This window comes from Watersipora subatra, chromosome 6, assembly GCF_963576615.1.
Source record: "Watersipora subatra chromosome 6, tzWatSuba1.1, whole genome shotgun sequence".
Lineage (NCBI taxonomy): Eukaryota > Metazoa > Bryozoa > Gymnolaemata > Cheilostomatida > Watersiporidae > Watersipora > Watersipora subatra.
The window spans coordinates 42498690-42512443 of record NC_088713.1 but is presented as its reverse complement, the minus strand read 5'-3'; the positions used below and the strand labels follow the sequence as shown (position 1 = coordinate 42512443).

The 13754-nt window shown below is 35.4% G+C and overlaps 1 protein-coding gene across 1 annotated transcript in view; it reads right to left on the bottom strand.

The window, feature by feature from the left end:
* The window catches only part of LOC137398964 (collagen alpha-1(V) chain-like), a 30210-nt gene extending 16803 nt beyond the window's left edge, over positions 1-13407 (bottom strand). Inside the window, exons 1-13 of the mRNA XM_068085129.1 lie at positions 13024-13407; positions 10022-10174; positions 8900-9015; positions 8403-8503; positions 7871-8030; positions 6463-6582; positions 5161-5199; positions 4391-4528; positions 2528-2716; positions 1726-1924; positions 1222-1338; positions 1000-1134; positions 222-383 (exon numbers count right to left, since the gene is read on the bottom strand). Of these exons, the coding sequence (XP_067941230.1) occupies positions 222-383; positions 1000-1134; positions 1222-1338; positions 1726-1924; positions 2528-2716; positions 4391-4528; positions 5161-5199; positions 6463-6582; positions 7871-8030; positions 8403-8503; positions 8900-9015; positions 10022-10174; positions 13024-13141 (1747 nt within the window). The 5' untranslated portion in view covers positions 13142-13407. The remainder of the gene's footprint in view (positions 1-221; positions 384-999; positions 1135-1221; positions 1339-1725; positions 1925-2527; positions 2717-4390; positions 4529-5160; positions 5200-6462; positions 6583-7870; positions 8031-8402; positions 8504-8899; positions 9016-10021; positions 10175-13023) is intronic.
* Between the last annotated feature and the right edge of the window lie 347 nt (positions 13408-13754).

Genomic DNA, 13754 nt, shown 5'->3' with positions numbered 1-13754 from the left:
TTCTTAAAAAAAGTTTGAGAAAAAAACTAAAAACATCATTAACATGCATACTACCTGCTAGTATTTTAATGATGTTCTTCTTTTGTCATAGAAGTTAGGGTGAAATATTATATAACGTTAAAAAAAAATCACACATTTTTTTTAAACTTTATTTAATTCAGTTTTTGTTCATTTGATAAATGTATAGCACTTCATAATATTAGGGCATAGTCTATACATACCTTTGTTTCCTTGAAGACCAGCGGGTCCAGGCATACCTCGCGGTCCCTCAGGCCCTCGCTCTCCCTTTTGCCCATTAGATCCCTTTTGTCCGGGGAAACCAGCAACACCATCTACTCCAGGCAACCCAGACATGCCAGGCTTACCGTCACTTCCAGGGGGACCTGCGAGGTTTTAGGAATTATTGATACGGACAAACATTAAAAAGAGCACTGAATATGCCCCTTAAATTGGTTTTCTCGTTAAAACACATAAATTCCGACATCGTCTTTAATGTAGATTGGATTACCAATATAGAGAAGGATCATATAACATGAAGAAGAAACCAGGGTTGGCCGATTAAAATCAATGATTTAAATAAATCATCCTGAAAAAATCATGTTTGATGATTTTTTCAATGTCACAAAATGGGACTTATAGAGGGTCTACTGTGAATATAAACTGCACAACTTGGTCAAAATTAAAATAAAAACAACTTTTAATAAATTAAAGTGATGCAAAGTTGCTTTGTTACGTTGCTAATGTTTTCATGTGGCACACTTCAATAAAATAATATTATGTTAGCAGTTATGAAAAAAAGCTAGTAATTGATGTTTAAAAAACCCGATTTAAATAGAAAAATCTGATTTAATTCAAAAAGTTCTAATTTTTTTTATTTAAAAAAGAAAATCACTGTTTTTTCCAACCCCGGAAGAAACTGTGATAGCGAAGGACTATTCTCAAATATTGCTGCAAGCTATAAAAGCAAGATGACTTAATTGTATATAGCAAGTATCTTACCAGGTGGGCCAAGGCTTCCCTGAGGTCCAGGTGCTCCATCGGGTCCAGAAGCACCAGCGGCGCCAGGAGGACCATTGGGGCCAAAAGGTCCCTGATCTCCTTTTGGGCCAGGTGAACCCTCCACACCAGGTGCTCCTATAATTCAATAAAAATACCCACAGTGAGTTACTAGTATCTTGCCATAAAATAAATATGTCCTTGAAAGGTGACAATCTATGTTACCTGGTGAACCAGCAGGTCCAGGTGATCCTCTTGGTCCAATAAATCCTCTGGGTCCAGGGTCTCCAATGGAACCATCTGGTCCTGGTGGACCTTGATCTCCAGTTACACCTCTCAAACCTGATAAGCAAATATGGTTAAAACATTTACTAAACAATTTTATGCCACATTGTAAGATCGAAAATACGAAAAAAAACTTGTTTTGATTGTCCACTCAAAATTTTTAATAACCAAAAATAATCTTGGTTGTATTATCATGTCAATGCATGTTCGAAGAAGACAACTCCTAAAGTATTCATTACATAGTGGTTAAAATTTTTGATTCAGGTTATAAAATTGTCAAATACTTCAATGGAAATCAGTAACATCATGCAAAATGTCACTGCAAATCTCTTTGCAATGACATTTTGCAGCAAAACGCACTCAGTTTTACTATAGATTGTCTGTGAGTTTCAAGAGCGCGCAGCGATTTCAAGAGAGAACTGCTGTAGGAAATAAAAAACTAACCTTCCTGTCCCACGGGTCCTTGTTCACCAGGGAATCCCTGGTCTCCCTTCGCACCGGGCATACCATACTGTCCTGGGTAGCCAGAGTCTCCTTTGGGACCAGGCACACCACGTTCTCCACGTTCTCCTTGTGATCCGGCTTTTCCTCTTCGTCCTGGAGGTCCAGGCTGTCCTACATTTCCTCGCATGCCAGGCATACCCTACGATCCAAATTGAGCTTGTATCAACAGAGACAATCCGCATGGAAATGCACATACTTAGCCTTGGAAACGGCAAGTCAATGGATATTACTTTGGTATCGCAGTAGCTTTGAAGGTATGACTGTAATAGTTGACTACTAGCGCAAGGTCACCCTAGTATCCACTTTGCTTGGTAGCCAATCATGTATGAGCATTGTAGCTATCACGTTGCGTCGTGACGTAAGGGAAATTTTGTCGGTTATTGTTGAGCGTCAATACAGTACTGTATAGGGCTTTACTTTTGTGCCTAATTAAATGCCTACACTCTACATTTCGCCTAGAATGTACTAACTGGCCACGAGGATATATGTATACAATGCCAAGTGGAACAAGAAACCTTCAAGAAGACAATCTCAAACCAATACAAAGGATCTCTTATAAAGGTGAAGAGTAAATGAGGTAAAACAAAAGATCGTCAAATATTGATTATTGATTTAAACAAATGGGTTCAAACAGCCGAGTTCACTCAGGCACAGGATTAGATGGAAAGACAATTCCCCAAATTATCTCGAGTCCAGGCTTGTAAGTCTTAATACATCCTACACGACTATTAATTTTTTTTACCTGTTCTCCAGGACTGCCTGATTCGCCCTTAGCTCCAATTGAACCAGGTGGTCCAACAGGTCCGGGTTGTCCAGTGAGACCTTGAGGACCAGGTGGGCCTCTCATGGAGTTCATCTGTTGCATGAGGGCATTCCTAGCTATCTGTGCTGCTCCGCTAGGACCTTTAGAGTCACTTGCAGCTTGTGACATCTGTTATGATATGATGCAGCGAGTTAGTTACTTTCTCAATAGAGATCTTTAAATTCTCTCAATCCATCTGTTACCCAATTGGTCAATGTGATTTTGTAGCATTCAGCAAAATGTAACATCACTTTTACATAAATTGTTTTTTATGGATACAGTAATTCCTCACTAATTTGTGGTTCTTCTTTACTTGGCAAATAGTACTTTGCAATATAAAAATTATCTATTAACTCTTTCGCTACCGTAAGCCAATGTATCGGCTTTTTGCTAGGGTTTCACTTTTCTTTTTATTACGAAGCCTACACATTAGCTAGACCAATCAAATTTGGTCTCCAACGAAAAAACCTTGTTGCCAATCACGTTCAACCAATCAAAAATATTTTTGCTAAGCAATTCCATTTCTAATTATTTTTCACAACGGGAAAACCAGATCGCCATTGTCATGGCAATAAGAAATTCACGGCGGTCGTTCAATGCAAATGAAGCATCAGAAATTTTGCGAGAGGGGGATTCGCTAACCAACTTTATACTTATCTTGTAGAGAATTTTGTTCTAAATAAGATGCATTTTACAGTAAAACAATATCTGCATTGATTCTCGAGATATTGCATAAATACTAGCAGTATATCGATTGTTCGAAAATTTGTTTGAATTAATTTGGTCAGAATAGCGAATTTAACGCAGTAGTGAAAGAGTTAAAAACGTAACGAACTTCAATAAAAAATAGAAGGAATAAAATACATAAATCTCATACTCGGTCCCTATGAGATCTCTCCGCGAGCACCATTGTACAGCTGCAGCATTTTTTGACTATTACAGGTGGCCAACAGACTCCTCATGTTTATCAGAGGATGATATGGGCCCCCTCAGGCTAAGGTTAAAAAATTAAACTGATTTTTTTAGGCTAGGTTTTGAGATATCAGTGCTCAAAGTGACAGCATTACAATAATAATGAAATAGACGCCTAAGGACAATTATAGACATGGTTTTATTGAATGCGTGAAGTTCATTTGTGAAAACATTTCGACGAATGAGGTTGCATGAAAGCGTAAACAGAAGCACATCGTGTTCAACTACATTACATTTGAGCCGTTTTGAGAGGGGTTCCAACCTACAGCATTTTCATGATGGCTGCTATTAACTGTTCATTTGTTAGCTTTCAAGAGATTGTAATCACATTTCCACATATTCTGAACTTACAACACTGCAGAGTAAGACATGATGAACCTTTTGATACCAAATAACTGTAATGTGAATTTTGTTGCAAGTAAACCTTTAATGGTGAAGAATGGCACTTTGTGTTTGATCCATCTCATGTTGAGTCGAATTACTAGTAATGTAATATTTTAAAAATAGATCCCTATTATAGGCCTATGCCATATCATGTAATTTTGATATGCGATGATTTTTTGAAGTTGAATTTTACTAGAATTCATGTCATGAAAAATGTGACTGCCGTATAAGTTGAGTATGGAAGTTATAAGCTTGAAATTTTGTGTCAGAGTTTCAACTTATGCGCCGGAATTTACGGTAGTTCAATATGATATACATATAGTTCTCAAAAAGGCATACAGTTCCAAACTCAGGGATGCTCTTTGAATTTGAAATTAACTATGCATATTTTTCTGTAAGACGTCTAAAGAAATAACTATGCAATCTAAAAGTTTTTAATATACTCACTGGAATGACAATCACATGGCCAGCGGGTCCAGGCAAACCATCCATACCAGGCATGCCATCTCGACCAGCAGGTCCACTGTTACCCTTGGGACCCATTGGTCCTGGAGCTCCACGGCTACCTGGTGGTCCAGGCTCTCCCTGTGTGACAAATGTTTATTTTATGTTTAGCAAATTATTATTATTATTCATTTAGCAATACTCAGAGAAAGTTCAAGTATTTAGTATTATACCAAATTCAACATAACGACTCTTTTGCTAATTACTACCTTGAATAGCACTTTACAGAAAATCTTTCAGAGAATAAACACTGTAGAACACGATGTCTTACAATGTTTTTGATGTTTGAGGTGGTCTAATTGCGGAAACAACTATTAGGAGGTTTCCAGAATAAAATTGACAAAAATTAAAATTTTAAACATCCTGGCAATATCGACAGCAATTGCAAATGAAAGAAAAATGTCGATACTTTCTGATAAAATTTACTTAAAATTTTATGTAAGTTTATCTTTAAACAGTTTCAGAAGTATGTATTGAGAACAATTTAGTCTCCCTGTGAATAAAACTCTTTTAATAGGGAACAAGGTACTAGTTGGCAGAACATAGCCACTTGTGAAAGTTGAGAAAAAACCTTCCCAGATGTTTTTATTAATAATGTCAAGAAAGAAAAATCTTGTAACTGGAATTTAGCTTTTTGTGGTTATATGTTATTTTTCACCAAGCTCTGAAGGTATGGAAGAAAATGTTTTAGAATATGTTATAAGTTTACTTACAGGTATATATTCCATTCTCGTTGCTCCACCAGAGTTATCCTACAACACAGGCAATCACCATGAGACAGGAGGGGGTCAGAGAACTGATTTCTGTTATGGAAACACTTGATACCAAATTGAAATAGTTATAAGTCATTTCTACGAAAATTGCTACTATTTTATTTTGTTTTAGGCAACCAGATGAATGCCCAGCGTTGCACGAGAAATAAAAACAACTTATAAACAGCAGCAGGTAATGTAGTTGCCATTAGTTAATTTGAATAAGCTAGTACATTGCTAAAGCTATTAATATGACCAGTGAGAGCAAGATTTAGTGACTACACACAGCCACAGCGTCGCTATGCTATTTTAACTGATTTGATGACAATCTGTCCATTGAATCAACTGTATCCCTTGTCGCTTAGTAATTTAGATTGTCGTCTTGCGAAGGGGAGGTTCCGAGATCAAATCCTTTGAGATACAGATTTTTCATTCATAGATTTCAATTGCTATAGCTGGACATACACATACCAGACGTTGAGATTTATATATATTCATGTAGATTGAACCTTTCACACCATTAAGTGTGTTTGAAATTATACTTTAAAAATTATATAGTTTTGAAAAATTTTGAAAAAGAAATATTATTCAAGATTGATAACTGAGATCCCACATTCTAATGGCACATTTTTACACATTTGCTAAAAACTATTTTTTGATTAATAACTATGAAATTCTCATTAAAGTTCCAAATTTTTTATTAGTCATCACGGGAATGTGGTGGATTAATATTAATAAAAACAGTTTTTAACTTATTAGCACTTTCTTCTTATAGGGTTTTTTCCAATATACAAACTATTACCTTTGAAAATTGAATATTTTAATTTAAAATTTGAATTGAAAAATTAATATATTGAGCATATTGGATAGAATCATGGAATCTGATATCCTTTAAATTGGCAGATTTCATTTTAACACATAGGTTATATATGCATTTTAAAGAATTTTTGAATTCAACTTAATTGTACAGGCTGACAAGAGGACAGCATGTGATTCCGTAAGTATCAACCAGCAAGACAACTAAAACACTTGTAACCGAAAAGGAATATGATAATTAGTATCATGAAATTATAGCTTTTAGTTATAGCATTTTAGCTTTTTAACTTTTTAGTAAAAGTTAATTAGATGATGACTTCATCAACTCTGGACTTGGATTAGTAACCTATTAGTATAGGCCTACAGCAACATTGTATGCACAGTTCCTGTTGGAAACCATCTACTATTTCAGAGACCTTCTGGGCTTGCAATGTATATTAGTCATACCACTGGGCCTGTAGGGAATTGGTTGGCTGCAGGTGCTCCTTGACAGTCTGGTCTGTAGTAGAGGCACATGTCATAGGCTGTCGATGGGTCACCAACGATCATGACATCTTGGATTTCTCCCTGCAAGAACGATAATTTTACTAGTTGATGACACCTTTTAAACAAACACTTTTCAGTTGATCCCTACATTTGGAATAGCCGTATTGAAACAGAGTAACCTGCATCGTAGGTTTGGTTGGTGGAAAGAATAGTACTTAGAAACATGGGTCCTTTGTTATTACTCCGTAAGCAAGATAAGACGCATTGACCCAACCCCATCTAACCCATATAATAAAATTAATCGTTAGCGGGGCTTGCTTAAAATCTAAAAGTAGCTTGTCTGATCTAAAGTTTTCCTTAGTATGACCTGGAGTGTTCTGGGAAGATTTGGTTGATAATGTACAACAAGGTTAACATTTCAGAAAAACTTTTCAAAATACTTTTTGAAATCCATATATTTAAATATATTATTTTAAAAATTGATATGTTATAGCAGTATGTAAAGTTTTCAGTAGTTAAATATCTATCAATACATTACTTGCATGATACCTTATTGACCTTCCAGTCTCTTGTATCTCACTGGCTGAATCTCACAACTCCCCTTTGTAATTATCGGAAAAATTAGCTTTCAATTTATAATTTGAAGTTTGTATATGAAAAATAATGAACAGTTTAATTGTTACAATTTGTTTTGCCAAAAAAATATTTTGTTTATATTATATATTAATTATATTATATATATAATTAATATTATATTAATAGTTTTGACAATCTCATTAATCTTTACACGGATTATTTTACTTTGTAAGATTAAAAAGTCTGGCAAAAAAATAATTTGATTGTGTTATGCTAAACAATGGCAAAAGGCAGGTATTTCTATTTATTGTTTAATTATCGAAAAAATTAGTTTTTAATTTATAATTCAATCTATATATAAAGAGCAATAAACAGTTCAATTATTGCAGTTTGTTTTGAAAAGAAAATTTGTTTCTGATACAGAAAAGCTATTTGACAATCCCATCAATCTTCACTTGAGCTATTTTACTGTAAGATTCAGAGATGTGGCATCAAAAAGTAATTTGATTGCGTTATGCCAAACAATGGCAAAGCACAGATATTTCTATTTATTGTTTTTATTTGCTGTTTTTGTAATGTTATTTTATTTGAAAGTAAGATTTCTTGGGTATTAATCATCAAACATCAGCACCAGTACTGGCGCTAGAGACTGTACGGACGCAGGTAAATTATCAATATCTGTTTTTTTTAATTTCTTTGCGAAAATAACCACATGTCAAAACATTCGACTGCCACTCAAAAAGATTTTTGTTTTTAGCCACAACGATCTCAAATTATTTTCAAAGTAGCCTACCCTAAAAGCTGCATCGTTGTTTATCTCCTTGCCGATGAAGATGACACCCTCGATGTCTAGAGGACCATCGGACCTGTCTAGAGTTTTGCTCTCCACCTCTTTGCACTCGTCGAGTAATGTGACTGAGTTTCCTTTGATGCTCAGAGAGATTCGTCTCCACCTGGTTGTATGCAAACATCATTTAACTAACAAATAGCACATTGCATAAGCAAGGAAAAGTTGTGGAGGTACGAAAATCTAAATCATGATAAAATGTATATTTAGTTTTATATACAGTCAAACCTCGAGATGTGAGTTTAATTCGACCTCATATCCAACTTTTATATCAGCAGTAATCATTATCCAATCATTGATCAGGATTAATTCCTTTGGATGGTCCTCAATAGCAAAGTAAGTGATTGGGAACTGCATAATATTCACTAATTTGTGTGGCTTAATGCTTTTGTATCTATTTAATAACAAATTCTCTATGACTGTAAACTCGATAATAATAGTTCTTGTCTACAATGATCTAAAAGTTAAAAAAACTTACTTGTTGCCTGAGAAGTTGATGTTGTTCCAGACGATGGCATTTTTAGGCCCAGGACGATTGTTGACATCGGAATAAATAAACCGAACACTATTCGGAGAAACCTGGAAGAAATTGCAAAAATTAAGATATGATCATGTAAGCTTTTTGGGATAATATCACAGGAAAGAGACACTAAACATATCAGCTACAAAAATGTTTAGGTTAGTTTTCCCTTAAAAAAAGCATGCAGAATAGTACAAAAAGTATAATACTAATAGCGAAACAAGTTAACAAGTGCTAAAAATAACATAGCAAATGTAGCTAAACCACGTCAAGAGAAATTTAACATTTTATTGAAGGTGTTGAAGCATCTAACATTCCATAAAGCATTTACTAGTTCCTGTAAAACCAAATAACTTGCAGAATTTGTGATAGGATAACTCCCTATAGAACCAGTCAATGAGCTTTGTCTTTCAAGATAGGGCAACTCCTGTAATACTAATTATTTCTGTACAAACCTTTACAGCAAGAGCCGTTTCTGCAGTGCTGCCGCTAGCAACATTGAAGATAGGCACTTCTGTAGTGATGTCACCTCTGAATGTGAGGAGAATAGAGAAGTCCCTGCTGAAACCGTCTGCAATAAAATGTTAACAACATTTTAATGTCTCATTGAGAAAATTATAACAGTTTGAAAGAATTTTGATACCAATGCTGGAAAACTGAAGTACCAAGTGTATGATTATGAATATTCTGTGATTCAGTTGAAAGTGGAAAGTTGCGATGTGTGTGGCCACAGCTGGTAGAAAGATAAATTGTTTCTGCTCAAATAGATTTTGGTAGGATTTGGACCTCATTGACCACACTAGATGGATATGAGCGCAATGAAGGCAAAACCTTGCATTAATTTTTTAATTTAAATGAGGCCATTTTATTTTTTCAGCATATCCTTTTGGTATGGTAGCCCCAAAACTTGCACAAGAATTTTCAGTGGGGCCACAGCAGACTAATCTCACAAAGAGCAATTTGACACCCTAATTGTCCCTGCCAGTGGCTTTATCGAGAATCAACCTACACTGTGGGGCTCATAAAAGGTCAAAAAAATAAAGTCTCAGAAGTTGGCAACGATTTTTTAATAATATCATTCTAAGATGTTGCTACTTAATTTTATGGGAGCTTATGGAATTAAATGCATTTAATGATGCTACTACTGCTAGTGGTATTAATTTGAAAAAAATAGTGGTGTGTGAAACAAACTAGACCACTTTGTTAGAAATATTAAACTTTATTTACAATAAAAATTGTGAAAATAGTCAATAGCTAGCTATAGATCATATATTAAATTATTCCTCTTTTTGTCCTGATTTCAAACATGTAAACCAAACAGCCATAAAATTATGTTTTTGATTGATTATAAAGGCTAAATTGTAAACATTTTATTTTTTAATTGTTTTTTTTTCCATAACTGTACAGATGACAATCTGTACAGATATGATCACACCGCATACATTTTTATTTGCTTACTTCTTGTCATATAGGCCTACTGTATATGGCTTACTACTGTAGTCTAGCGAATGTCATTCTTTATGCCGATATAAATAAAAGGTATTTTAAAAGTACCAAATGCAAATAGCGATCCTTACCAGGGAATGCATCCTTTGTTGGTAGATTTATTTTAGAGTCTTCTGTTAGCCTCATGGCCATATCATCGTATGAGTCGCTCACTCGACCGCATGAACCTGGTACACTCTCGATTGCTTGAGAGTTTTCTGCAATCCATCTGAGGTCTGCTGTGCCTAAAAAAGGAAAAGGCATTCAAAGAGAGGAGCTAAAGCTTGCTAAATTATGACCAAGAACAGTACACTTTTTGTGTAGTGGTTAGAAGCCGTGTATGATAAGTAAATAACACTGCAAGTGGCATATGACTTCATGTCGATACTGTGGACCAGCTATAAAAAATGGGTGGGAGCGGGTATATTAGTATAGTATGGAAAATGTAAGTAGATATTTTGACTGCGATCTTGTGTTGAGATGGTAGAGTTGCAGAAACCCTGCAAATAAGAAGACGGACATAATTCCAATGGAATGAAATATAGGTACTTTAGAACTCCATGGTAACTGCTTCCTAACGTTAAACGGAATATTGGCCTATCCAGCCATTGACTAAGCATCAAGGGGCATTAGGGATAAGCCCGCGCACCAGGAACCCGAGTTGCGCTAATTTAGCAGGTGGATTAGTCTAGGCAGTAGGAAGTTTAACTCATCCTCTCAGCCAGAATTCATTTCCTTAGGAGCCACATAGTGAGGCGGTTATAATGGCTGCGCATTTAGTTATTAGTGCCCGTAACATAAGTTACATAGTTACATAGTTAGTGCCCGTAACATAACCGTGACATAAGTTCACCTAAATATCATGTTTCATAATTTGATAAGGGCTGGCTAATTGGAAAATATTTCCCGTGTTAGACTAGGCCTTCATAATGAAACTTGTGAACTCTGCCCCTATAATTATAGCCTGTAGGAATAAAATGAAAATCGCCGCTCCTACAGTAAATTCCCAACGTAAAGCGAACTCCACTGCAGTGACTTAAGTAATATTCTTTCAAACAAATTTAATGACAGAAAATAAATTATACAAAAATTCAATGCACTAATATTTTATTGCTATTAAAGTTTAAATGGAAAGCTGATTCAAAGTTTTTTTGATTTGTTGGGAATTTACGGTAGTTAGTACCGATGTATTTAGTAAGAAGCTCAATAACCAGAGATCTGCTTACCACCATAGTCGTAGTCTGAAACATCAACAATGGCTGAAGCATGAGATAAAATTGTCTGAAGTTGTCATAATATGCATTTTTGTTGATTAACTGCATCAATATACATATGCATACCTTTATAGCTACAAATATTAATCATTCAGAGATAAAATTTGAAGAATATTTTGTAGAATATCGTTACATAAGTTTCTATTTGCGGCATAGGCAATTTTTGGATGCCAAAGTGAATCCGAAAGTGCCCTAGATGGCTTAAGAATCTTGTCAGTTAATGCTAGTTTACACCAGACCGTGCAACCTCCCCACCATGCCGTCATAGTTCAAATTTGTAAAGCTTGGTGAGAAAGTTTGACCAGACTAATTATTTGTATTGTATGTCTTGCGCTTACATTCGCATGCGTGTTTTTTAATTTTTGCCAGAAGATTAACTAGCGATAAATGCGCATCCACCCCATGAGCTTATCTTCAAATGAAAAACTTCCCAATATTCCCTAGCAAATTTGACCTTGTCAACATTTTACGTAACGGTGTTGGTTATAATTTCTCATGACTGAGGAGTTTATATAACAATCAAAGGAAATAAGCTTCTGCAATTTGTCACTAGCAAGCATCTGCTACTGCTAGTTATTATTAGAAAGTACCTGCCAAATCTAGTCGACTATAGCGCTAGACACATGTGGCATTGTCTTGCTGATTGATACCATGGGCTGCAGGTGAAGTGGCCTATAAACCCTGTATTCAATTACGCCTTAGCTGGAGAAATGCACGGAGGAAGGAAATGAGAGCAGGGCTTCAAGTGTATCGAATTTTCTTGGTTGGGCAAATTTCATCAGCGGTGCGCAACTAACTCGATTACTTTTTAGAGCTACCTGTGATTATCGGATTTTTAAAAAATTACTAAACAAATACCAAGTTTTTCTATTCACAACCATACCCACAGTATCTACAAACACTCTCCATGAGCTCCAAATTGAAGAATCTTTATTTGTGCACAAAAAAATAAATTTAAAAAAAACACAAAAAATAAGAATCCTTTGTATTTATTTTAAATTTTCATAGATAAAACCATTACTTCTAGCAAGATTTACATTTTAACAAAGAAACGTAAAGTTTTGGCAAAAAGAAATTTCTGGAAAGAAATGGTTTTTCTTTCCAAAACAATCTGATCATCATAGTTTTCAGCCCATTCAGTTACAGATCTTTAAACATAGTTTTTTTCTCTGTCATACAGAGCTTTTTTCTTAAACTGACATTCCTAATATTTGTTTTGGCAATAATTTATAATCACTTTTTCAGAAAAAAAAACTTGTCAGATTAGAAACTGATAGTATTAATATAATTTTATATTCTAATTATTTAGGTATTCATGAGAATTTCTGAATAGCAAAACTGAAATAATACTGATGTCATCTTTTGAATTTTAAATTTCTTTTTTAATTTCAAATTTATGAATAACTTTTCCAGCAACAAACTGGTTAAGATTATTTTTTCATTTTTTCGCGGTGATTCCCGGTGCGGTAAATTGGTAGAACATGTAGGCTTTATTGTTATTTTACTCCAAATTCTGCTTACAAATAAAACTTTTTCTTTATTTGTTCAATAGTTTTTGTCTCCTCAAATGGGTAATACCACGTTTCTGTAAGCTAAAACTAGAAAAAGCCAACGATTAGAAATTAGATACCGAAAGAAAAATAAAAGCAGATATAATTATCGCGCAACATAGAAAAAAACAAGACTTCTCCAACAAGACTTACAGACAAAGTCATATTTGTATAAACAGTTTTAGTGATACAAATAAGGTCACTTGTACAAACAATAAGTTAATGTGACACTTGAAAGAGAATATGACACAGCTAGCAAGTGGAACATACCATAGTTGTAGTCGTATTCAGAGAATGGTGAGTCTTGAGCAGTAACAGTAAGCAGCAGCAGAGCTGTCAAAGACAAAAAGAGAAGAGACGGCGAGGCCGTTGCGTCGGGCCTGCGCATCCCGTCCCTCACTTAGTCCCTAAGTAACAATACTCCGTCTTGTAGGCTACTATGATAGTCCGTAACACTTAGTTACCGCAACCTAGAGAGCTGGTCTGTTCGTGATCCTCCCGAATCGATTGCTAACAATCGCTCAGAGAGCACCTTCATACAGCGCAAACAACAAGCACCTGCTCTAGGTGGTCAGCTCCTACAAGTCACTCTGATAGCACCTGCTGACGCTGTTCACACTAGGCTCTCATGGCTAGACTGATGGGTCTAACCTGTTGTCAATAATCGTAACAGCAGAGCTTGAAAAGAGAGGAAATCACTCTTTTAGACTTGAGAGTTTAGGCGGTCAGCTATCATTTGATACGTCGCATTAACCCGAGAAGGCGGGCTAAGGTCCTTAGACTATTTCAAATACCCAAGAAGCAATGAACATGTGTTTGCGTTTAACTTTAATTAGAAACAACTGTATCAACCTTAGTACAAAAATGCACCTCGGATTTTCATTGTGCTTTGTCTAGACTGTTGACCCCTGTTTGAGGAGCAGCCTCAGCTTACCGCCCTCAATGAAGCCTTATTATATTATATGTGGTCTAACGCTATAGACGGCACGGGAAGTCATACA